General features: G+C 39.8%; 1 protein-coding gene across 18 annotated transcripts in view; it reads right to left on the bottom strand.

Moving 5' to 3' along the window:
- ABI3BP (ABI family member 3 binding protein) overlaps positions 1 to 26,630 on the bottom strand; it is a 283,667-nt gene that overhangs the window by 80,542 nt on the left and 176,495 nt on the right. For 6 of the 18 annotated variants that reach the window (XM_090058607.1, XM_090058618.1, XM_090058674.1 and 3 more), the window contains 17 exons: positions 25,002 to 25,049; positions 24,419 to 24,493; positions 22,146 to 22,193; positions 21,533 to 21,607; positions 20,021 to 20,068; positions 19,260 to 19,337; positions 18,396 to 18,470; positions 15,967 to 16,014; positions 15,321 to 15,395; positions 13,944 to 14,012; positions 9,721 to 9,795; positions 8,895 to 8,969; positions 8,340 to 8,414; positions 2,793 to 2,867; positions 2,259 to 2,333; positions 1,698 to 1,772; positions 1,004 to 1,069 (listed from right to left, as the gene is read on the bottom strand). In XM_090058607.1, coding sequence (XP_089914733.1) covers positions 1,004 to 1,069; positions 1,698 to 1,772; positions 2,259 to 2,333; positions 2,793 to 2,867; positions 8,340 to 8,414; positions 8,895 to 8,969; positions 9,721 to 9,795; positions 13,944 to 14,012; positions 15,321 to 15,395; positions 15,967 to 16,014; positions 18,396 to 18,470; positions 19,260 to 19,337; positions 20,021 to 20,068; positions 21,533 to 21,607; positions 22,146 to 22,193; positions 24,419 to 24,493; positions 25,002 to 25,049 — 1,155 coding nt within the window. The remainder of the gene's footprint in view (positions 1 to 1,003; positions 1,070 to 1,697; positions 1,773 to 2,258; positions 2,334 to 2,792; positions 2,868 to 8,339; positions 8,415 to 8,894; positions 8,970 to 9,720; positions 9,796 to 13,943; positions 14,013 to 15,320; positions 15,396 to 15,966; positions 16,015 to 18,395; positions 18,471 to 19,259; positions 19,338 to 20,020; positions 20,069 to 21,532; positions 21,608 to 22,145; positions 22,194 to 24,418; positions 24,494 to 25,001; positions 25,050 to 26,630) is intronic. The other 12 variants (XM_090058645.1, XM_090058701.1, XM_090058705.1 and 9 more) reach the window with 8 other exon arrangements.

Genomic DNA, 26,630 nt, shown 5'->3' with positions numbered 1-26,630 from the left:
TCAACCCATAACTGTACAGAAGTTCTACACACATAGACCAGTCTAAAAATGACAGAACCCAGTCTAAGGTAAACCTTGATTGATATATACTCAAACTTAATTGATCTAGGTTAGACAAGTGCATCAAATTTCTGTACTGTTACTTGCCTAGCCCTGGGACTGGGAAAGCCAGCTGCTGGCCCCAATGCCAGGGCTGTGCTTTTCCTACTTTCCCCCTTGACCAGTCACCTGCCATCCTGCAAGCCTGTTCCAGTACCAGTTTTGCCAGCATTTGCCACTGCCAGGAGCCAAAGAAGTAAGTATCAGTCAGGGGAGGGACAGGACAGATAGGGGGGTAGGTGTGCCAGTGGAATCAGGGGGATAAAAATAACCCCTGGCTTCTCTAAGCCTCCCCCCCCACCCGCATGAGCCTCCTGATCCTGCCAAACGACCCTGGACCCCAGAAATCCCCTGTGGATGCCACCTCCCTCCCTCCCCACCAATCACTCCCACAGACAGTGCCTGCTTCTGATTCCCCTGATCCCTCCCACGGATGCCACCTGCACCTCCCATTGCTCCTGCAGGTCCTGCCTGACCCCTAGCTCTCCTGCAGATGCTGCCTGCCTCCACAATCCTTCCTGTGGACCCTGCCTGCTCCTCAGTTTTGTGGATCCTTCTTGCCCCCTGCAACTCCCCACAGATCCCCAATCTCCCCCTGAGTCTGCTTGCCCCCTATCCTGACTTACCTTATATCAGGTGGACATTTATAATGCAATTTGACTTCCCCCTAAGTCCCCCAAATGTCTGCACGTAGCCTGAGAGTTCACAACAGGAGAAAATTAGAAACCTGCTTTGTAATCATTTTCACGCTTCAAAACAATTTTAAAATAGCAGGGGAAAGACAGCACCTGCGGACTATTCATTAGAAAGGAAATTAATAACTCCTTTAAAATGATGCTAAACATGCACTTTAAAAATTGGTGAAACTGATTGACTAGAAAACTTAAAACAAGTCATTAGTTACCAGATCTGCTGTGTGGCTTATCAGATGCCTTTGCTCTTGCAGAGGGGAGCTGCACTTTATGTGGTGCTGAAAGAAACCAACTCAAGTTTAATTGCCAGATTTGTGAAGCATAACAGCAATACCAGTATAATTTGCCACAGAGAAGGTCCTGTGCCATCAATGTATGGAAGCAAAATAGGCATGTGACAGCTAATTTCCAACACAGGAATAAAGTGGCATAGTGAAAAGAGAGTACTAGTTTCTTTAGCAATCAGATGTTCACTGCCATTTGAATTTGACTTGCCATATTCATGCTTAGCTTTAAAGAGAAGATAACTTGTTTTACACCTAGCTACACAACTTTCTATGGAAACAAAGACTTGAAGAAGAAATAAGACAAGTATCATGCCTGGAAGTTTCTTAATAGCTGTTCCAACTATACAGTTGGTCCAACAAAACATATTGCCAAAAATCTTGCTTCTGTTATGGATACAAAGTCAGCTCTGCAGTGTTCAGAAATTTGATTAGCGTCTGTAAAAAAAACAAAACAAAAACCTAACCCGCAAACAAAGAAAGAATCAGACATTGAGATAAAAGTTTGAAAGAAGTTTTAGCTCTGATGAACAGCCAATGTCTAGAAGCAAAATGAGAGCATTCAAAGCAATGACAGCATGGGCTGGTGAAGATTTAAAAAAAGAGAAGCATTCACCATTACCCAGGGTTGCCTCTGGCTTGCCAAATGGTTTTGCTATTTTAGGTGAAGAGGTTCCTGTATGAACCACATCGGAAGCTGCAAATTTAAAAATAAGTTTGAAAGAGCCAAGTTAGTGTTCATCATTCTACTGCAGTCTAATGGTCTAAAACAAGACCCCACAATCCTTTGCACCATATAGTTTACCTTTAGGAAATTGAACTTAGTAGCCATTCTGAACATATTATAATTTTTTAAAGAACTACAATGAAGAACGACAACTCCATTGGAAACAGGAAGAATATTTATACAGACAGAATGTATAGCTCAATTTAAAATCTGTCCTGAGAATACAGGTCCAAGATCTAGTATTCAATATACAAAGGGATGAACATAAACCCATAAGATCATAGAAGAGCAGGGAAGTCCCACCTCAGGAGACAGATACACCTTCAAAGCAATAAAAAATGTATTATTTGAGTTTTTGAGCAAAAATGAAACACGGCTGGATGGCAGTTCGCTACTAATAATGTATGAATGCTGAACAGTCTCCAAAGAATGAATTAAGAAAAACAAATCAATTACCAGTTTTCAACAGTGGATTTTCAGGTGTTCGAGCAGTTTTGGCATTGAAGGAAGTCTGAGCTGTTTCATTTGGAACTGAAAGCAAAAATAATGGAATGTAACTGAATGTAAATGTATTCTTAAAATCAGATGCTACAAAGTAAGTTCAAGGAGAAGTAGTTTTTTGTTTTAGTACAGTCTAGAAATTAAAAGGTTTAGTGCCAGAAATCTGGCTGAAAATCATGCTTTGACTGAAGATACAATCTTTGAGACTAGGATGATAAGACATTTTAATAATCCAGGCACTAGAAGGCTATAGGGTAAAGATAAAGCCTTGCAATTATAAGCCAGGCTTATGTATGAGATGCTTATTCCTATAAAGGAATAAACAAATGGCTGGAAAATCAGAAGCAGCCTTGTTCTTCATGATCCCTGGAGCATGATCAGAAAGCACATAAAAGGGAGATCATTGTTGATTAAAAAAGAACATTTCAGTTAACTTGCGAAAGCAGAGGAAAAAAATAATATCCAAAACTGGCAAAAGATTCTCATTACCCAAAGTCACTTTCGACCCGTCAACAATGTGAACAAGATGAAGGTTAATTGATCCAAAGGATGTTGTTTTTGGAGCTGGAGGAAATAAAATTGCAGTGTTGGGAAATAAATAGGTATATAATCAGTAGCAACAGGCACTTATATGTGGGGAGCCTGTTCTGACATGCTGGAAATCCAGCGCATCAGAGCAGACTTGATTAACCATAAATTGACATGCTTTGACAGCCTCATGCGTCATGTTTATCTATGGCGCAGCATGTCTCTGCACTAAGAAAGTGATGGTAGTGCACTTTGAAATAAAAACATGTTCAATGTGCTTTAGTTCAAAGTGCCCCACCGCCATTTTCTCAGTGTATGGACTTGCTGCGCCACTGATACACGTGATGTGCAGGCACTTTTAATTAAAAGCACCCAGCACAGCATTGGGAGCAAGTATAAAAAAGGACACTAGACCACTTATTTGCAGCATTAAATCACACTAGCAAAAAACCTGCTAGCTATAGGGAATTTATCTTCCAAATAATTAAAAAAAATAGCCTTCAAATAAACAATGATTTGCTTACTTGAATATTTTAAATCTACTTGTCAGCCTGCACATTTTCTGGCTCTCAGGACACTGGCAGGAATTTCATTTATCACACAGTTAACACGCTAATCATGGATTAAATTGTAATATGCCACAAGTTTCACCATTTTATATAAGATATATATATGTAATATATATAATAATAGAGATGGCAAAGCAGCCATAAAAATGTTCTGCATTAAATGTAAACTGTCTTTGTGGAAGTTTTGCATCCTACCTTAATTTCAACATGTACCACAGAGCCTCCTTCTCTTGTCTCTAGCTCCTCACACCTGTTACATATGCAGCTCACTACAGATGTGCCATCTAAAGGTATGTGGAACGGACAGATGGAGATTGGAGATCCCCCACTATCTTCTCCAGCCCACATCCCAGCAGACATGTAGCCAGCAGCACACTCCACCACACATGCAATAGGATCTGAGGAATTTTATCCTAAATCCAAACAGCTAAGTCTCCTTCCATGCCAGATCACAAATGTGTGGCATAGCAGACATGTGATTTGGGGGATCTAGAATAAAATTCCTCAGATCCCACATCTGCCAGAGGCTCTGTTTCTATCTTTCTGTGTCTTCCTCCCTCTCACACATACTTGTTTTTAACAAAGCTAGCACTAATACATACTGTTATTTGCATAATCATGGATAGCTCTAAGTCAACTAATTCGCCTGAAGACACACAGTGTATCAACACGTACTTTAGATCCAGGAGCAGTTTACCCATGAATAAACTACTCACAAATAAACATTCCCAGACAGGTGTTCACACATGCAGGGAAGTGGGAGCAGATTTGCTGCTAATGGCAGCAACTGCTCCTGCTTCTTGGGGCCCTTCAATGGGCCCTGCTACCACCAGGGGGAGCTCTAGGCTCTCCTTGGGTGCTAGGCCAGGGATTGGAAGAGAGCACCAGGACTGGAACATTCCATCCTGCCCCCAAGGGGCCGACTGCTGCTGGGGCAGGGGCAATGGCCCCCGGCCTCATCAGCAGGGAGCTCCTGGAGCCAGGTCCTCAATTGAGGGCAGGGGACTTGGAAAAACATGTAGGGGAGGGGCAGGTCTCAGCACCCTGCCCCAATCTACCAATGGGGCATCTAGCAATTGAGTCACTGATAGCTGCCCCACTGGTGGATCAGGGCAGGTGGCTAGAACCTACCCCCTCCCCTGCAGCTCTTTTCAAGCCCTGTGCCTTATAATTGGGTCACAGGGCTGGAACCTGCCCCTGACTGGGGCAGTTCCCAGCTCCTGCTCTGTGATTTATTTATTTATTTATTGGGGGGGGGGGGGGCATTGCTTGGGATCCTGTTCCCTGCTCAGCTCTATGAACATGAAGCTGAGTGGGGAACAGGTTCCCCAGTAGGGAGCTCCTAGCACCAGTTTTGTAGTTATGGGGCCAGTGCTGGGAGATCCTCAGTTCCCAGTGCCAGCTCTGTGTCATGGAGCTGGTGCTGGGAGATAAGGATATCCCAGCCCAAGTGACTGTGGAGTCTGGGCTGAGAGATAAGTATCTCCTAGCCCACCCACTCCCTGATCATGATGGTGAAGCAGGGACTGGGAGATAAGGATCTCCTACCCCTGCTCCCTGATTGTGATCTCACACCAGGGGCTTGGAGCTCCCTACTGCTGGGGAAATTTCCTGACCCCTGGTGGCTGGTTGACTGGGAGCAGATTTGCTCTCGGTCAGACGTCTACGTGGATGCTACTGTGCAGTAAGTAATCACAAGTAAATTAGCTACTTGTATTTGCAGGTAGCAAATTTACCTGAGATTAGTGAGGTTTACGGTGCAGCAAGCATGTACATATATAGACGCGCCCAGTGCATCTACAGATGTGCCACACAGTTGTTATGGCACAGTTATTTAGTACTTATTTATAAGCTACAATACCAGCCTCAAGAGCAAATATACTCAGTCAGTTTGAAGGCTAGAGATCAGACTTCCACATTGGGACAACTAAGAACCCTTCTCTTACTCCTTCTTATCACCTGGAAATGTGATTAATTTTAATTGGACTAGCAATCAACCATTAGAAGACTCTAAGAGTGTGTGGACAACTTTCTCTCCCTTTTTCCCTGGTACAAGTACTTCTGGTCCACTTCTGGGTCTTCCACCAAGCATGTGGTTCCCCGGTCCACTTCCAGATCTGCCACCCCCTGCCCTACCCCCCGGCTCAGTGATCAGTCGCAGGGGGATCCTGAGTGTCCCCCTAGACCCAGAAGGCACAAGTCACTGATCCGGGGGTTCACTTCTGGGTCTTCTGCCAAACGCGCTGGCACCCCGCCCCCCCATGCTCCCATGGGATGCTCCATCTGCCCCACCAACTCAGAGTTCATGAGCTGCCTCGTACCTTGAGGTATGTAGAAAAAACATGTCTATATCTGAATCATCAAATCTCTCTGAATTGATTCGAAGGGTTCCGATTTGATTTGGTGAGATTAAAGGGTCTCCTGATTTGATTCAGATTCAGAGGTTCAGCCACCAAATCGTGCCAAATCCCCACAGAATCAAATCAGCAACTGAAGCTTCACACAGCCTTATAAAATACCATGAATATTCCATTACAGTAGTGCAGTCTCTCTCACCCTAAGATTACTCTCTTACCACAGTAATCTCTGAGGAAACACTAATTTTCCTACCATCATTACTGTTGAAGATTCTCTTTTTATTTACAGCATCTGTGGATTTATAAAGTGCACCTTTTGCTTTGACCAAACTCATCTAGAAACTTTCTGTCTCTGGGCCAAATACTCCTCTCAGTCTGGGTACATGTCTAGTGAAACTTTAGTGAAGTCCTTGGTGTTATTCTACGTTTGCACATGGCACCTATGCAACAAATTAATATTTGTAGTCCCTGCAAGTTATAGAGAAGGCCAGTAATATATAAAGTATTATGAGCTACAGAATACAATGCAAGACTCACCTATTTGGGCAGAGCTGGGATTGGTTAGTGTCACCTGAGACCCCCTATGCATATGTTGGTAAAGATGCATAGCAGGAGGCATGATTGTGGGATTGTGCATTACATCCCATGACACCTTAATGCTGGTGCAGGAGGATCCCAAGCTCCCTATGCACCAGTAAGAAGCAAGCTTTTGCAGGTGGGAGGCCCCTCAGCTGAGGAGATTCTTGCTGCATAGGCACCTGATATGCCACCATGGCTGGGGGATGCAGTTGCTATGATTGCCCAGCCTTGGGGGTATGTGAAAACTCCAGGGCAGGGAGATGGCTGCAGTTGCAATCTGCCCACCTCAGGAGTGTGCGCTAGATGCATGTGAGAAGTAGGAAGATCACAGCAGCAGCAGCAATCTTCCCACCCTAGCTATTTCATGCACCCCCAGGGGTTGGAGATCATAGCTGTGCCCTGTAGCTGCTGGGTCCCAGCACTGGGAGGCACACCGCAGACACCCAGAACCTGCAGCTGTGGGACTCTGGGTCCCAGCACCTGCAGAGTGCTGCTGGGACCCAGAGTTGGCAACTTCAGAGGCTGAGAGTCCTTAGCAGTTGTGGGATTCACAGCCTGGGCTAGGCAGGGTGCATTTCTGCAGCTGGGAGTCTGGTAAGTAGGGGTGTGTGAAATGGGTCGTATTCAATTCAGATTTGGATTTGGCCTGAACTGGGGACAGTGATCCAGTTCATTGATTCGGATCACTGTCCCCAGTTTGATTCAGCCAAATCTGAATCTGAAGATTTGATGCTGATTTGGAGAATCAGCGATTCGGCCATAGACACAGTGCTAAATGTTTTATCTACGTACCTTGAGGTACCACTTGCAGCTCATGAATGCTGGGGTGGATTAAGTGTCCCACAGGAGCGTGGGGGGGGCCCCCTGCGTGCTTGGCGGCAAACACACAAGTGGACTGGAAGTATTTCAGGTCTGCTGCTGAGCATGCTGGGGCCCCCCCCCCCCTCAGTGATCAGTCGTGGGGGGACCCTGAGCGCCCCCCAGACCCAGGAGGCACCAGACACGAAGCCGGGGGTAGGGGTAAAGGCGGCTCCCCAGTGGACCTGGAAGTGCTTGTGGTTCACTTCCGGGTCTGCTGCCGAGCACACTGGAGAGCCCCCCCATGCTCCTGTGGGATGCTTCATCTGCCCCACCATCACAGCATTCACAAGCCGCCTGGTACCTTGAGGTATGTAGAAAAAACATTTAAAGCTGTGTCTACACCTGAATTGTCGAATCTTTCTGAATCTCTCCAAATTGATTCGGAGGATTCCGATTCAATTCAGAGAGATTAAAAGGGTCTCCTGATTCAATTTGGATTTGGAGATTTGGCCACCAAATCGGGCTGAATCTCGGCTGAATCAAATCAGGGACCAAAGCTTCATACAGCCCTACTTGTCAGTTGATGGGTCTCTCAGCCACAGGGGAGACCCTGCTAAACATGCAAATTAAAGCTCAATAGCAACCAGCTATAAAGTTAGTACATATTTTCAAGGTCTCACTGATAGCTGGTTGGAGTGTTTTATGGTGTGATAGGTACTTCACAAGTGTAGCTAGTCCCAAGCTAACTGCACAATTCACCAGTTAATTGTGCGATACCTGTAATGTGTAGAGGGCCTGCTTTTCACGTTACTTGATAAAGGAAGTTGTACTTATTCATGGTACCCTTCCATGTGATACATACCACAAGTAAAAATTCAGATAGTATGGTGATGGATACTGTAGGAATGTGTAAAGACATACAAGTTACTCAAAGGATAAAAAATGATCAGTGGATATTGTCATAAATTGAACATAACTGTTGATAAATGGGAGGCATACATTATTCCACAGGAATTCACTGTTTTCTTTTAGTAAAATTCACCATCATATGCTCACTTGAAAAGAATGATATTAAAGGTACTGTATGTGTCATACATACCATGGAAGCACTGAACCCTGACAGGATATGTAACTAAGGTAATTGCACAACATTTTTAAAGATAGCAAGCCACCATCCTAAATTTCAGAAATAATACAGTTACCAGCTTTAGTCTGTGGTCCTTCTGGCCTGAGAGATGTTTTGGGTTTGGAAGGAACGAGCCGTGTTTCTTTTGGAGCTGAAAGAAAGGCGCATGATTATTATTATATTCTTTAGGAATGAGTCCAATGCCATGTTAAGCCCCATAGAAAGCACATGCCTCAAAAGCCTGCAATAAAGACAATAACAATTCCATGGACTTTTAGAAGCTGCAGTAAGATGACTGATAAAAAAAAGCCAAAAGAATTAGAGTGTTGTGCTGCAGGATGAACTGATACAGTGAACAAAGTGATTACAAATTCTGATATTGTGAGAAAATGGAGACGCCTCAGTTTTGTTGAGAGTTAGAAACAACAGACTTCCAAGCAGGCCTGATAACTGTAGAGAGACCATTTGTAAAACTCAGCTACAGGTCTTCTACGTCAAAGGGCATGCACATAACTAGAAGCAGAATAAAGGATAACACAAAATAACTTTCTAGGGCATAGTTTCTAGAAAGTTTTCCTTGTTGAGAAGGGAAAAATACTACTATATTACATTCACTGAGGAAACTTTTTACCCATTGTTGCCTTTGACTGTTCGGGGGTGGTAGAAGGTTTTGTTACAAGTGGTTGTAAGGTTGTTTGATGTATTGCTGTTTAGGGAAAAATGTGAAGAATCTTAGATGCTAAAATAAAATACATGGTGAACTTAGGTTACACAGACTAGAACAAAAGGCTTCAATGGCAATAATGTGTATTACTTCTGAAACGTTCAAACAAGAGTTTTACCATAAGCCCCATACCACAACAAACACTTTACAAACTGCACTGTTGATAGAAACAAATTAACTAAGATTATTTTATAGTCACACTCTACTAGCAGTGGTCAGAAGATCAAATGAAACGTCCATTTGTTTTTTATTTTAATAGTATCAATTTCTAACTCTCAAATCAAACTTTCATCTGATGGATCTCAGAGGAAGTCAGTGTAATTTTACAGATGGAAAAACTGAGACATGAAGAAGGGAAGTGGCTAGAAAAACAATCAGAAAGGGCTTCCTGTATTTAGCCATTTAAACTTTTTTTTTAAACCAAAGACTTTTAGTATTGAAACAATGATGGTTCATCATATGATCTTTGGAACTCCTTGGGAACACCGTATATATATAGTGACATGGAGTTCAATCTCTCCTGAATGGGGCCATATTTTGACAGCTTTAAATTATTTTCAGTTTTCTTATGGAAAGAGGTGCTTTTGTTGATTGTTTATCCCAGTGCAATGCATCTGACTGAAGTGGCACAGCGATAACTAAAGAAAAGAGTGTGCAGGGAAGAACAACTGTGGATCAGCTAAAAGAAAATTTATATCGCACTGTACAGAATTAAAAAAAAAAAAACAATTACCAGGTTTGGTCTGTGGCATTCCTGGCTTGGCAGATGCTTTGGCTTTACTAGGAATTAAATGTTTTTCACTTGAAGCTGAAATTTAAAAAAAAACCCATAAAGAATATGGAAAATGATTGCCAAGGAACACATTGCAATCACTGCCCAAAAGGAGTATGGGCTTGCTTGTCTGCAATTAGGCAAGTCATATATGAGCATGGATGAAAATCAAGCAGTGTGAGCATTGAAGAAGGAGGAAACACACAGCAATGTGTTCTGGTCCATACGTAAGCAATATTGTGAATTTTACATGGTTGGGTTAGTCATCCCAATTTTACCAGAATGTCCAGCTTTGGGTGAAACAAAGTAGAGAATGGTTATAAAAGACAGACACAGCATATAATGAAATATAGGGCCTGAGCATGCTAGTCTCAGAAAAGACAATTTGGACACTAGTTGCTCAAATTCTATTGAGAGTTTTTCTCACATAACTCCCAAATGCGGGTATCTTTGAATAGAATTTGATACCATATCATCTTCCTGACATTCCTCCACAAGTGTTTAAAGTTACTCAAATCTGAGCAATTCTCTATGCTCCTGAGTTCAAAATTCTTGCCTTGCAGGAAATAGTCTAATGAAGAAGATGTTCTTAAACAGATAGCACTTGTGCCCAATATACCTGGGGGTCTATGATGCTCACTGGTGTCAAATCTCTTAGAAAAGGAAGAAAATGAATGGCCTTAGAGAAGGCCAATCAACCCCTGCCTGGAAGTTTGGCTATCTAAAGCAATTCAAATAAGGAATGAGACAAGCTCACATTCTGAGAATCTTTTCCCCATGTGCATAGGATCCCAAAGTGTAGAGATGGAAACACCTATCAAATGACTGCTAATGCATGCTTTAGGTATTCAGCCTTCTGCTCTTTCAGCCAAGAAAGGGAACACTGTTTTGTAAAAAATAAGATAATAGGACAAGTTTTTCATTTTTGAAGCAAAACAGCATAATTCAGAAATTAGTCTACATATATTACTGAGAAAGAGACAGGGTTAATTTACAGATATTACTGATAAATCTTGGCCAATTTCTGATGACAATGTAGATTACGAATTAAGACTATTAGATGCTTCTAGTGATTAATACACTTTCCTACAAGAAGCATCCATTTTTCTTCTAAAACAAACAGATTTTTTTCTCTAGTACAAATTGCATTTCTTCCCACAGTCCTGAATTAAGAGTTTCATTAAGTTCACTCAGATGCTTTCCTACTCATAGGGCGCATCTACATGGGATGCTATGTCACCAAAGCAATGTATTATGGCAAAGTAGCATCCACAGGCATCTACACGTGACCATCAGCTATTTTGCTATAGTGACACCAGTATAGCATGCTGCTATGGTGAAGTAGCTGCTAAAAATAATGATGTGCCGCATATACAGCACAGTACGGGCTGTTATTGCACCATAATTTAGTACTTTCAAAAGGACTTAGTGCTAAATTATGGCACATTAACAATGTTGCCATAGCAACACATGTAGATGTGCTCATAGTCTAACACTGAAATTCAGAAAAAAAGATACTGTGGTTGATTATTTAAACACTTGCTGAGCTCCTTCCTCAAGAGGGGAGATGGGGAGTCAATGAAGGTGATGGGAGAGATGGATCTGAATTGCTGCTTGGAGCTGTGAATATATTGTACCCAATCTGTTTTGATTTTTGAATGGACTATGCCTATAGTTCTTTTAATCATCTCATATGAAATTGTGTAATGGGCTCAGAGCCTGGCATAGGATCAGGAAAAAAATTAATATGTCCCTTCTGTAAAAGTTTTTTAAAATGAATTTATGAGAACCAGGATATAGTCTGACCTATTTTGAATTCAATTTCTAGACATCTGAAACAATATCTACACACATCTGTTCTATGAACAATCTGTATTCTTATTTAAAAAAAATTTCATAAAATCATGATCCAGAGTATGGTTGTCAAACTTCTGAGGGGCTGAGAGCTGCACACCATGTGGGCCCCTCCACCTCCACTACTTTGTGCCAATACCCCATGCTGTGGTGGGTCCTCCTGCCATGCCATGTGTGCCCTCCCTTCTTTCGCCCTGTGCCATGCAGTGGGAGACCTCTGTAAGTGGAGTTTAGCTATATTGTCAGTCATAGCTAGAAAGGATCCATCCTTTTAGGCTAGAGACAGACACTACACATAAACCAGTTTAAGTGATCAGAAACTAATTTAAACCTGTAACAGAACAGATGTTCAATGCACATAAACCAGTTTAAAAATGTCTGAAACCAGTTTGAGATAAACCTAGTTAAATGTAGTATATCAGACTTAACTGATATGGGTCCTACCAGTTTTCCCAGACCCCTTCCTGGTTTAAGTTAAACCAGACTCCCCCAGCATCCTAGCATGCTCTCTGGGCTGGGTTCTCTAGTCCACAGCAGAGCTGGCCCCTCCCCTCTATTCCCTGGCTGGAGCTCTGGCAGAGACTGCAGGCATCTGCCTGGCTTCGACCTGCTCACCCCTCCTCTCCTCACCAGCCCCTGCTGACGTAGGGATTGCCCCCTCCCCTCTACCTTACACAGACACCTCTCAGCATTAGCTAGCATACCACATGCTGGCTATGGTCCATGCTGTGGTAGACGGGACAAAGGCAGACTGGACTGTGTCCTTTTTGGAGCTAATCAACAGGTAGCTGGTAATGTACTTCCTTGGAATGTTTCCTTCCTTGGAAAATGTTGTTTAAGAAGAGCTTGAGCTAGTGAGAGGGGATTTGTTTTCTGATGGTGTGTTAAATGCTGCTAACAATGCTGAAAATGCTTTGTTATTATGGGGGGGAAGGGGACCCTCCCTAATCACAGCATCCTGCCAGGGCCTGGCCATGCTCCTCCCTCCCCCTCCCAGCTCAGCACTTTAGAAGGGAAGGGAAGGCTGCTCTAATACCCCCTGGCTTCTAGCCTGAGCCACGTCAGGCATTTGCCTGCATTTCTGGGGTGTCTTTGTGGTTACAAACTGGTTTAGTCTAGCCAGGTTAGAGTAACCTGCAAAGATTAAATCAACTCAGACTCAGGCTTTTTGATTGTCTGTCCCTAGCCTTATTCTACTATTGAGTTGAAGAGACTAACAACATAAAGAATGTCAAAGGCTTTGATGAAAACACTTCTTCATTTCCACACTGTGCTAGAAAGCAGACAGAAATGACATAAAAGTTAAACTGTGTATTTTGAAAATTAAAACATGATGTGCATATACAGCAGAGAACTGAACCATGATTCTGATGAAATAAAGATTCACCAAAGCCTGGAATGACCTCAAGTTTGTTCCTGATTATGCTGGGTGATGAGATTGGGAGGCTAAAAGTCTGGTTGTTTCAAAGAAGGCCTTAGAGACACTAGATTTTTATTAAAATAGGAAATATGGATGGAGTAGGATATGCCATCAGAGGCAGTTTCAACAGTTTTTGTGCCCTGGGCAATTGTGGCAGCTAGCTAGCAGCATCAACAGCTGCCAATCATGCATCCCTTCTAAGTATTACTGTCTTGTTTCCAGAGTTTGAGAAATAATGGAAAGACACAACGATAGCATTAGTTTTTAAAAAGCTAACTATGAATGGAGAATGAGAAGTAGCCGTATTCTTGGAGGCAAGCTGGAAAGGCACACTTCTAAGAATGGGATAGAGATCTAGAACAGTAGTTTTCAACCTGTTGTCCATGGACCACTGGAAGTCCATAGATTGTTTAATGGGTCTGTGAAAGATGAATATGAATAACTACACTTACAATTCAAAGAGGTACACACCTCCATTCAAAATGTTTTGGGGTCTGCAAATGAAAAAAGATTGAAAACCACTGATTTAGAGAGTACAATAAGCCCAGGTAGATGTGATCCAACAGTTACTAAAGGTTAATTATAGTATGTGGTCCTTCTAATAGGAGAAAGGTAGGATATATGACTACTATTTTTCTCCAGAAATACATGAAACTGAAGTGGATTCCTTTTCCTCCATGTCTTTTCAAGCTCAAAGATTCAGGCTGGGGTAGAAAATGAAGTGCTGCAGCCTGAAAGATGAAGAACAGCAAAACAGAACTCTGTGTTCAATGCCAAAGGCCAAGTGTGCATTTAGAAGCAAAGAAAAGGCTGATTAGTTCTTATAGCATGAAATAAGCGTCTCTTTGGAATATCTTCCATGATGAGAATAAAAACAGTGGGGTTATTATTAATTGAATTACGTTATTACCAAGCGTTGCCTTTGTTTGTTCAGGAGTTATAGTTGTGATTGGTTCTTGGAGGGATGGAATGATTTCGGCTGGAAAAAAATTGGAGATAAATCCTGAGAGAGATGAACAAGGTATATATAAACTATATCAGCCCAGGGGGCGTTTTATAATTGTAGCAGGTATTTTCTCTCAAAGATTCGCATGGCATTATAGGTTTTATTCCAGAGAACTTCAGGACTGGTTTTCTAAAAAAAAATCTTTAAACGAAGATTAAAGCAGCTTGATGGCACTACACTCAAATACATTGTTTTCTATTGGAGTGAAAATTTTCCTTAGTAGGTTTTCTTTATAAATACAGGCTGCAAAATTCAGGTCTAGATGTAGGTTTTCTTAAAAGGTGAAAAAAAATATGAACTAGGGTTTTGGTTTAGACCTATCTTAGTATATTATTGTATGTGCAAGTATGATATAGGCTGACTTTTTCATATGCCTGAACAATTAAATGTATATCTTCATTTTCCACGGCATACCTAATAACAAGCAGAGTATTTCAGTGGCTGTTACAATAGTTTCTGATCAGGTGCCTTAAAATTAGAACTGGTCAACATATTTCATTGTGTGAAAGAGTTTTCTCACCTAGAAGTGAGACTCAAAATTGGAATTTTCTTGAGAAAATGTGGATTTTGATGAAAAATACTGGTTTTCCTACAGCAAATTTGCAAGCGTAACTTTTTCTCTGACTTTATTTGCAGGACTTAGAGATGCATCCAAAATGTTTAAAGTCAATTTATCCATTTGGAATGAAAACTGTCATCTTATTTTGGCTGAAAATGTTATACTGGAAAACAGACATAATGTCTAAAGTAAAAGAACATTTTTCTTTCTTTCTACTATATGTTTCTTTTTGTACAGAAAAGCAGAGGCATAACTATATAGACATTGGATTTATGGTGCATGATAACCTGCCTGCCATGTGATAACCCCAGGTAACTTGTCTGCATTTTACCAGTTACATTTTATCACCAGTTCTACATTCTTTCTCCCAATATTCATGGTCCACTGCAAACAATGGAAGTGCTGGTGTTTTCCACATCTACCTTACACATATCTTTTCTAATTAAATTTATGAAGCAGCTTTGTTTAGGAATCACTGCCACTTTCCCTCATGGAAACATTTGTACCAGGCACTGAAAAATGCAATTAAAATCTTGTTGTTTTTATCAGACTGATCCTTAAGTGCAGATTCCTTAAGTGCAGTGACATGGAAGCTTCAGTTATAAAAAATAATACTGGTATTGTTATTGTTGCCATAAATTAAATCTATTTTAAACAGTTTGTTATAGAAGAAATGGTAACATATGACTCTCATCAGCATGATGAAATGCAAAATCATTTACCAGGTTTGGTCTGTGGTGCATCTAGGGTAGGTGATGGTTTAGGCTTGGAAGGAACATACTGAGTCTCTTTTAGAGCTGAAAGAAAGAACCTATTGTAAGCAATGAAAGTTTCCATGCACTGGTATTGCATGTCATGAGCCTGTATTAGAGAAATTACTTTTTTTTACATGGATAGTGAAGAAGCCTGAACATCAGATTCACACAGTAGTTTAAAATAAAAAGAAGGCCTTGGACATGAAAGCATCTGAAAAAAGATCCAGCAAGTAAGATCCTGTTTGGAGCTAAGCTGAACAAGAATGAAGAGAACTGTAAATATAGACAGATGCGACTGCAGGATGGTTGAGAAATTTCCATCACATCTTATAGCTGCAATGTCCAGGGCAGGTCTCTTCATGCATGCTTAAATCCTAGAGATATCAATGAAATTATAATGTATGCATGAACTGAAGCAAGGTTTTTCCTGTGAAGAAATCAGAGCAGCTAAGACTCTCCAGTTCCAAATGGTAGGAGAAGCTATAACGCAAAGCAGAATGAAGTTTAATGGTAAAAAAGCAATGATGTGTGAGTAATGGAATAAGAATGAATAATCTCAGTCCATGGAAGAGAAGTGGGGAAAATGACCAGCCTTTAAAGGTAACATCTTTACCTAATGTTGGCTTTGGTTGTTCAGTTGTAATTGCAATAGATGACAAAACTGTACCAAAACATAAAAATGTATACATCGTTAATCATAAGAATTATCTAAAAGGTAGAATAATTCCCTTTAAAATGATCAAGAACCTTTGAATAATAAAAGTTTGCTCTCAGTTGTCAATGTATATTTAATTAATACACATTAATTCAGGTCAATTAATCGGTGGAGTAGTACAAGCACACTGGCTCAGCAATTGATAAGGACCTCCTAGGTTAAGAATTTGAATTCTCATGTTATGTATTTTAAAAGCCAGGCTCTGTCCTCAGCTGCATTGCCCTCAGCTGCATACTTCAACATGTGGATCTTCCCTAGAAACATCTAGAGTTAATCTAGAGCTGTGCTCATATATAAGGGAATGGGATAGTCCTTAAAGTTTGATCTATTTTTTCTTTAAAATACTTTGATAGTCTTTAAAGGAGAAAAGTCACTCCAATTTCTCTTTTGAAACAAATTATTAAAAAAAAACCTGACCTAAATCCTCTTTCTTATAAGCTGTGATGTTGCTGAAAAGCAAGACTGTTTATGCCTCACAAAAACTCTGCCATATGTAAACCCAAGGACATACATCTGAAAGGTACCCTCACAATCCATTGAAATCATCCACCTACATGTGTTAAGAGGTCCGCTGCCCCTATCACCAACATTTTAAAACATCTTTTTACAGGTCAAAACTTCAAATACAACACAGTGGCCTTTTTAAGTGAAATGAGAAACACTTAAAAAAAGAAGAGGCTGGAAACTCTTAGGTAAGCATTAATTTTGGCCTCTTCCATTCAATTTTGTGAAGCTACTGAACATAGCTCTTTTCAGTAACAGCTGAAAGACATCACTGAAGTGATAACATTGAAATAAATATGACTGCAAAGGGAAAAAGAAACATGGCAAAAATCATGTATTGTTGAGTTACTGTGAAGTGTTTTTATTTGGATTTTGCTTCTGATAATGGAAGCAAGACAGAGCAACTTTCAGCATAGAACTATTTCTACTATGCAACTGCTGCTTCAGTAGAGGTACCACACTAGAGGGATTGAGTCTTAGGGCATTTATACACATGATCTGGGAGTGGGATTGGGTTGTGGGGGCGGGAGGGTGCTTTAATTCGAGTGGCTCTGAGAGTGCCTGGAGCATTGCAGGCACCAGGAGCATCATATGTATTAGCATCCCCATGCTGAAAAATTGTAGTGGGGGTGTTTTAACTAAAGCTCATCAAATGAGCTTTAGTTAAAGTGCCACCACTACCCTGTTTCAGCAAGGGGATGCTGATATAAGTGATGCAGGACTCTACTGGAGCACAGTAATTACCATCCAGTAATTATCACAGATTTGATTAATCAAATCTGCTCATCGGAGCAGCCTTGCTGCACATGTATAGGTGCCCTTAAAGACTGGATAATCACTTTGGCTTTTTAGATTCAAAGCATTAGCTAGTGCCTGTGGATGCCAAATTAAGTGCCTGAGAATCAGTAAGGGCAATAACCTGGAAGGAAGTGTTCTGTGAGCTTTAAATCTAGTTAAAGTAAGCATCAATTATCAGCTTGGTGTCTGGTATTGTATTAGTTTTAAACCTGGTGGATTGTTCCTTTAAGCATTCAAGTAATGAGTATCGCTGGATGCAATAGCAGCTCTGTGCTACTCCCCACTTTGCTCTATGGGCAACTAAGCATACATCAGAGAAGCATGAACTCTGGGATTGAGGTTGAAAACCACCTTTGTTGTTCCCTCACATCTCATGAATCCTCAGCTGGGCTACAGAATCTGAAGTGACACACACACATATAAAGACTGCAAACACCTGGAATTGCTTCTTTTCATTCTTTAGAATTCAATCTTTAGAATTAATTTATAATTCGGTTCTGCAATAATTTGGATACACACTTTTTCTTAGCTACTTTGCCTTTTCAAAAGTCCCTTTCATGTTAATGATCTTTTCTAAAGCACCCAGATTTTTTTTTTTAGAAAACATAAGGAGATATTCTCTTCTCATTTCAGGTGAACTTCAAGAAGTTTGTCAATCTTATTGGAACCTAAAGTGACTTTGTGGAAAGTCAAATAATAGGAATTGCCCACCAGGCAATGTGTACTCCATGAAAAAGTAAAAATAAAGCTTCTTAACATTTTTCAGAATATGGTCTTTCATCTTATTTAACAACAGGGTCCCTAAAGTTCTTCAACAACTTCCTAACACCAGAAAAAGTAATCATAACGTCTCTGTGAAATTCATCTGAAGACATAAAATGTGAGATAGCAAATGGCAGCTACTTCGCACCACAGCACTGGTAATAGATTAGTTTTAAAACGCTCTTGTCTATTAAGGAATAACAGCTAAACAAACAAACAAACAATCCCTTGATACTAGGACAGCAAAACAATGACAGAATTACCAGTTTTTGTCTGTGGTACATCTGGGCTGGGTGTTGTTTTAGGTTTCAATGGGACACGTCGAGTCTCTTTGGGACCTGCAAGGAGAAGCAGAGTTGTAAAGCCAGACAGATGGACTGCCAGGGGAGATTCCAGAAGGAAAATTGCCACTTTCCCAGAGACTATTTTGCAAACCTGTATCTTCCACTGAAATAATATGGATAAAAATTTCCCAACTCTAATACTGGCCCTTAAGGTGCCATTTAAACCTATTTTAACTACAGCAGAGGTTAGGGACTGAAGTGCTCTTGCAAACTAGGGTAGGCCTTTAAGACTGTTACTCCTCCTACTCTTGTATAGCTGAAGATCTCCATTTCTTCCTTCTCCCATTATTCCTAACCATACTTGCTGTATTTTCTAAGTACCTATTGCCCTCTTCAGTCAGCTTAGCCCCAAAATACCTCCAGCCAAACAACAGAAGCAGCAAAAACATGAAAATTCAGAGTTTACATTTAGATGGGTTGTTTTGGTTTTTATTTAAGTAGTGTTTTTTCTGGAATTTTGTCAGTTGCTATTAGATGAAGTAGTCTCTTGAAACTATAGGTGTAGGACAACTGATTATAAAAACCCTCGCCTAGCCTGGAAATAGAGACAGATATCTACCTATGTGCAAGGACCCAAAAAAAGAAAATTATCTGCTGTTATAAATTGAATCACTGTGCATTTCCTATTATGTGCGACTATTTATTACCATTATCTTGTTCCCTGATAGCTGTCAAACAGAGGCTTGGTAGAATATATTTCTCCTTGTGCTATGCACAGCTCAACAGTTCATGGTGAGAATGTTAGAAAATGAAAAATTTCACCATACTGAGACACGAACTCACCAGCTTTGGTTGGTAGCACTCCTGGGCTGGGTACTGTTTTGGAAGGTTTGGAGTATACACGTCGTGCATCTTTAGGAGCTGAAAGAAAGAACCTGAGTTAAATATCATTAAGAATGAGACCCTGATGTCAGCCATAACAGTGTGCCTCAGAACCTGCAATGGGGATAGGAGTATTTTTGCATATGTAATTGTTTACAAGCCAAGTGGTGCACAGGAGTCTGAAGAGAAGCAGCAGCAGTGTGCGGAAAAGGATCAAATAAGCAAGGTCCTGGTCTTGTATTAAACAGAGCTTTTAAAAATGACAATAAAAGAGGTAGTTTTCAAACCAAAAGGAAAAGACAGAATGAGAGGATGATGGAGCTATTTAATGTTGTGGTAGAATGATTCACAGCTTTATGCGATAGGTCAAAGGTTGAGCAAAAAAGGTGTGCAACAGTCCTATACTCTCTCCAAAGATCACTTAAGTCTCTTAAATCTGAGGGTTTGAGTAGGACTTAAGTAATGTATAGTCACTTTACGGACACGCCACAACATGGTGAACTTCAACCATTTCTATATTCCTATGAATAAAACAAAGAAGGCAACAAACAGCCTTGAAAGTCAAATTACAAATGCACAAGCAAGGCAAAAGTGAAAAGTAAAGATAGGAATTGTGAGAGAAAAGTAATGGAGTGAATGTGAATGAATTATATTCTCTTATCTTGACTATTCTGTTAAGAGGGAAAAACATATATGACCATTCAAGCTGAAAATTGCATTACCTAGTGTTGCCTTTGGTTTTTCAGTTCTAAATGTAATGGGTTCCAGCACTGCATTAAAATAAAAACAAATAGCACAATAATCATAGGAAATATTTAATTAAAATTAATCTTAGTCTTATTTGCAAAGGATATTTTTAAAACAGACTTGATTATTTTGTAGGTTAATTAGACCTCACTTGAAGCACTTTTGTGGACTTGACCTTAGACGTGCATTTTCAACTCAGAGACAGTATGCAACTATCACCTAACAAAATGTTATTCACATCTTACTGTTCACCCATGAATTACATTCAAATCAGGGACTCAAAGTACAGCTGTGTTGCCTTCCCTAGGTACTTTGAGTAGATAACACGAAAGTATTATGCATTAAGCTTTACACTGTGCCCTGTCTGGTCCTGCGTAGATATGTAAGGGGGCAAGGAGTGGGGCAGGCAAAAAAAGAATCCAATCTCCCCCTAAAAGTGCTATTATTATAGTATTAGGCAAATCCAAGAGCAGTACCTACTCTTGGCATGCATAGGGTTAATAGGAAGAGGCAGGGTGAGGGCAATTCCATAGCCCTCACTGCCTCCCAAGTGACTGGCAGAAGTAGATATCCATAGGAGTAATCCATATAGCATCTACCTAATGTGTACTACAGTGACTGTGCTTCTCTGAGATAAAGCTCACAGAATATCTGTTGGGATCCTGCATCTCAAAGCCACTTCCAACACAAGGCAGTACCTACAAGGTCTGTCAGGTTCTAAATACAAGTCTAGGGTCTTTTGCAACCAATTACAGGGATATTTCATGTGGCTTTTCAGAATTAACTTGGTGTGAATTTCTAGCTGCTTTACATTTGGTTTTTGAAGCCTGTAGACAACAGAACTTTCATTTCTTACATAAATTGATTTTATAAATGAATATAACACAAATGCACTACATAAAACAAAGGCTTTGTGTAAAATGGATTGCTGAAATATGAATGATGAAAAAATAAAGATTGTTAGTAGTGCCTTCTCCTCCATTACAAATTATTGTTCACACCTATACCTCTTTTATCCCAGAAAACAGTTCTAAACAAAGATGTCACAAAAAATAAACCTTAGATGAGCTAGCAAATAGACAGAACGTAAAAAGGGGAGAAGACCCATACAGTCACTACAGATAAATCACTGAAGACTTAACTATAGATAATTTTATATTTTATATGCAAGATACGCAGCTGTGAAAGTGACAGGTTGAAAAAAATGACCCCCAAGCCATAGATCAATAAAATTAACTTAGTGGGAAGTTTTACAATTACACAGAGAATATATCACCAAGTGGTGAGGGTGGTACTTCCCCATAGGACCTTTTGCTGCTAATGGATTAGGTCTTTTAAGAAATGGTCCAAGACAAATTCAAGACATGCAAATAAAACTCACTTGTCGTAGGTGTATCATGTATACACGTAGGTGAAACACCAAATTGACTGTGGTTGAGTTAATGAAATATGCACCTCAGTTTGAGGAGCTGCAAAATGGCATTTACCAGGTTTGGTTGATAGCATCTCTGGGCTCTGCGTTGCTTTAGGTTTGGAGGGAACACGTCGTGTTTCTTTTGGAGCTGGAATAAAGAACGCAATTATTAAAACAGTTTTCCAGCCATCTCTGGCTAACATCAGTCATGATACACACAGACAAAACATGCCTCCAGGTCCCACTGGAGAAACAAATATCCTTTGTTTGAAGGATGAAAGTTGGGTATGCAAAGGAATTTAAAAGGAAAATAAGTTGTGCTGATGGACATTCTCTGTAAGAAAACCAAATAAAGCAATGGTGGGACTGCTTGCCAGTTTTGGAGCTGAGTGTAAAAAACCCCAAAATGATACTATCGTGAACACAAAGATGGCTGCAGAAAGACAGGGCTGCTTTCAACTTTTCTAGAAGCAAACTATTTCACCAGAACTGCGTTTCTGTGAAGGAAAAGCAAGGTGGATATGAATTTTTAGTGCAAAACGGCAAAGACACCTAGAGTACTAATAAAAAGAAAGTAAATGGTGAAAAGTAATGGTAGAGGAACATACTGAGCCAGAAGCTGTGGTGTAGACATCATGAACAAGAAGGAAAAACAAATGTGGGAATCCCCTCAGAAATGTGATTACCTATTGCAGTCTTTGGTCGTTCTGTTCTAAGTGTAATAGGATCCAGGACTATATTGAAAACAAGAAATGTAGAAGGATTAATGAAAAAAGGGAATAATTCTATTAAAATTTATCTTTATTTAAGTCTTGTAATTATGCTTTCAATTGTCTAACACCAATTAGTCAATTTACACAAGTTATTATATTCCAGATAATCAACATTAAATCTTTATAATAGACAATTAGGACCTAAGCAGTTGAGGGGGAAAATAGTTCCCTAAAGCACAAGGCAATATTTTTCAAGAATCTCCCTATGGTCTCAAGAGAATGCCTACATTTACTTCAACCCTAAGCCAGAAAATTGGAGCTCATACCTTGCAGCTCTTTCCTGAGACACATATTTCAAATGAAATTTGTAAATACAACTGGCTTTGGAAACCCTCTTTTTTGGTCCATATTGTTAGAATTAGTTATTTGTGCATTGGGCAACATGAATATCACAGGCCACATATTAGCTCTACCTTGTTCCAGCATGCAGTTAAAGGTGAAACAGAACACCTGCTTTTCACTCTGTTTTCCAGTTTTATATCCAACAGGTACTTGTGGTCCTAAGACTCAATTGTTCTTTCAGTTCTCCCCAAAGAAATGCAAAGGCACAACAAAAGTGACATCTCGTCCTATCCTAACTATTCTTTATGGGTAATACCAAGAAAATAAGATGGTCACACAGACAGGCATCAGTTCAGAAATAACATTCTGTATCTTAGTGTAGCTCACAGAAATGATGATCAGTACATAACTGAAAATTATAATAAAATGCTTACAAGGGATATACAATCCTCTCAGTTTTGCAATGCTAATTAACACTATTTTTCATCTGAGGAGGACAGATGAATGCAAGTGTAATTAAAGATGGGAGAAAGACATTGCCAATATATATATTCAATTAAATACATGTTTTATGTGAACTTGGAAGTTTCAGAGAGCCTTTCTGCAAACAGCTACAATGATTTCAGGATTTTAAAAGTCACTCTAGCTCAGGTTGGATTTTTTCAAAGCAGATCATAATTAGTAAGTGGTTTATTTTTAAGACCACTAACATGGCACAGTGACTCTATCCACTTGGCTGGGCACTCATTAGTAAGTTAAGCTGTATGCACTTATGAACACGACTGTCTACTGACAGTGTCTTGAATACCACTGTGGAATAATTGTTGACTTTTCTGACGACCACTAATTTTTATTGAATTTAGATTTACTGACAATATAAATAAATACTACATGCAGAATGTCATGGAAAATTGAATGGTTATATATATTGATACTGTGAATCCAGTTAAATATTAACTGTTTATTTGGTAATTTACTTACTCTTCCAGAAAAGACTAAGAAATGTAACAATCAGCAATAGTGGAAGCCATAAAGTTGTCTTCCTTTTTGGCAGTGCAGTAAGCAAAATTTATTTGGTATTATCTTTTACTTGATAGTAAAAACTAACTCTACGGTTGGGACAAATGTACAAGATTTGGGGCACAAAATGCCCTTCATCAGGTCTGAGAAAGTCTAAACTATTTAATAATGATGCAAAGCAATTTGAAGAACTCTGCAAATACAGCTCCAACATTCCAGATGTTCAGGTAAAAGTATGATGAGATCTGATACAATACGCGCATGGCAGAAGGGGTGATGGTGAGATTGAGTATCAGATCCCACCATGCCTTATTGCTGGCACAGAAGGAGCCCAGGCTCCTCCTGCACTGGCAAATAGCTCCTGTGGTGGGGAGCCCCCTTCAGCTGATGGGGCTCCCCACTGTGGGGGTGTACTATGAGCTCCTGCAGGCGGAAGCCCTGTCAGCTAATCCATGCTGCCTGCTGTGGGACCACATTTCATCCCCATTGCTGGAAGGACTGTCAGCTGAGGGGTCTCCCCAATGCAGGAGCCTGATACTGGTTAACTGGTTAATCACGTCTTAAATGTAACATATGGCAGGGGCCTAAACTTCATTCTATTTAATACTCCGTAAAATTTTAGTCTTAATTATACTGGTATAAATTGAGAGTAATTCCACTCTAATTCAAAGCCACGTCAATGTAACGTAGGAAAGACTTATGTAAGGTAATCAACAGCTAGTGAATTTCTGTCATTGTCATAAATGGCTAACAAACAATATACCTATAACATTACAGCAGAGCTTCATCTTATTGCTATGGTTCTGCACACGTTTCAAATCACTTAGAGAAACAGCTGCTTTGAACTAAAACTCAATATTCAATAATATCACAAAATAATTTACCAGGTTTAGTCTGAGGTATGTGAGGTTTGGGTGATGGTTTAGGCCTAGAAGGAACATGTTGTGTTTCTTTTGGAGCTGAAAGAAAGAAGCAGAGTTATAAATTGTTGTTTAGTACTCCAGGAATCTGAGCTGATGCCAGGTGCAACAAGTAGTAACACAAGAATATGGAATACCTCAAGCCTGAAATAGAGAAACAAAATGGAGTAACACTGAAGGCAAAGCCAAGTGTGCAAAAGAGTTTAAAGAAAAATATAGCATTATGTAGAGCTAAATCAGCCTAAGCAGGTGAATGGAATTCCTGGTGAGTTTTGGAGCCCAGCTTTAAAAAAAAACCTAGCAAAGAATAAAGGTGCTAGCATAGACAGATGGCAATTCAGAACCAATGGCCTTATTGTCTTAAAACGGAGACATTTTACCTGTGAACAAAACAAAATGCTTAAGACACTTCAGTGTCAAATGACACATCAAAGAAAAATAGTTGCAGTTTGATGAAAGAAACTGATGGCGCAAGAGAGTAACTGCAGCGTGGTTTTCCATGATGAGAAAAACAAAGTATGATTGCTTGCTACGGAAATGTCATTACCTATTGCTGAACTTGGTGGTTCAGTTCTAAGTGTAATAGGTTCCAGGACTGTATTAGAAACAAAATAAAAGAAATAGCATGAAAAGCTGAACTATGGAACATCCTTTAAAATGATCAAAGTTACTTGACTGGTAAGTTAATAAGTGGAAGTTGATGCTCATACTGTGCTATGCCAAATCTCTGAATCATCAAAAGTAATCTTTCCAAAAATCTTATTCCAATTTTTGGAAACTGTGGTCAATTAATTCCAAGGACACCACTACCTTAAAAGAAATTCCATGCATTAGATGACAAATATCACAGTTTTGGGGTAATACAGTGATTGAATCATAGAAGTCAGAGAAAGAAAAGATTTACTGGGTCATCTGTGAGATGACTCTTACCTATCATACATTGTCCATCTAGCCCCAAAGTCCTGAGTTATTCTGTCATCACCATGACCCTTGGAAAACTAGTCTACTATCTATCAGATTTTGTTTTCTGAATGTTTTTCCTTTTCTTCTAACTTACTATCTCACCCTATGAAATTCAGTCCCTCAGCTGGGACCATTTAAATGCCTAAACTTAAGAATGATATTACATGCTTTAACTGGGGACTAGAAGCGTTATGCTCATTCAATTTAGAAACACCAGGAGACTTGTGATCAATCACAACGAAGCAAACTATATTAAATTCCCACATGCTGGGCATGTCTACACATGCCGCTATGGCACTGTTGTTACTCTAGTATCATTTAGTACTTCCTTCCAGAAGTACTAAATGTGGCGCAGTAGCAGTCTGTACTGCACTGTGTGCACTGCACACAGTTATTTTTATGCATCATGCTGCTGTAACAATGCACTATAATGAGGGAGCGTGTTGCTACAGTGACATAGCAACATGTGTAGACACACCTGCTGAGTATCAAATATTGCAGTTGTTCATGACCAACTCACAGAATAGGACAAATCAAATTGTGAAAAGGTGGCTCATAGTGACCAACTAAAATAAAAAATCCCATTTGCTTCAAATATCAATCTGTGTAGTCATTGATTGGCTCCAGTTACCTAATTAAATCACAGCAGTACTAAATAATTTCTCTCAACTGCCAGTAAACTATACCAACTTCAAAATAAACTACAACTTGCAAATACAAGATGACAGTCTACAACTACTTCCTGACAGCAAAATAAAGGAAATATGTTAAAATACTATTAACTGAGTTGCAAAACATGTCATTATTAGATTTAGAACGTGGTATTTCTGGTTGTGGGGATGTTTAAGGTATGGAAGAAATGAACTACGTTTCAGTTGAAACAAAAAACAAAACAAAAACCACTTAAAAAAAAAGCCTACTGTAATCATAGCTTGACATCTATAGCCTTTCAAACTGTAGCAAGTGACACCTGCACTGTTACTAACAAGAAACATTACACATATTTAAAGTCAATAAAGGTAGTGGCGATCTAAAGATAGCTGTGTCTACTTAGCATACAAAATAACAATCAGAATACTGGTGATAAAAGCAACAAATATGCCAACAGCAAAGTAATACAGTAATAATGTTGTATGAAAAAACATTTGGTACAGTAGCGCAATCTGAGGGATACAGATTACAGGATAAATCTGAATATAGTCTCCTTACAAAA

Source organism: Crocodylus siamensis, chromosome 1 (genome assembly GCF_052110815.1).
Source record: "Crocodylus siamensis isolate JL-2025a chromosome 1, ASM5211081v1, whole genome shotgun sequence".
Lineage (NCBI taxonomy): Eukaryota > Metazoa > Chordata > Crocodylia > Crocodylidae > Crocodylus > Crocodylus siamensis.
This window is presented reverse-complemented; position numbering and strand designations above follow the sequence as displayed.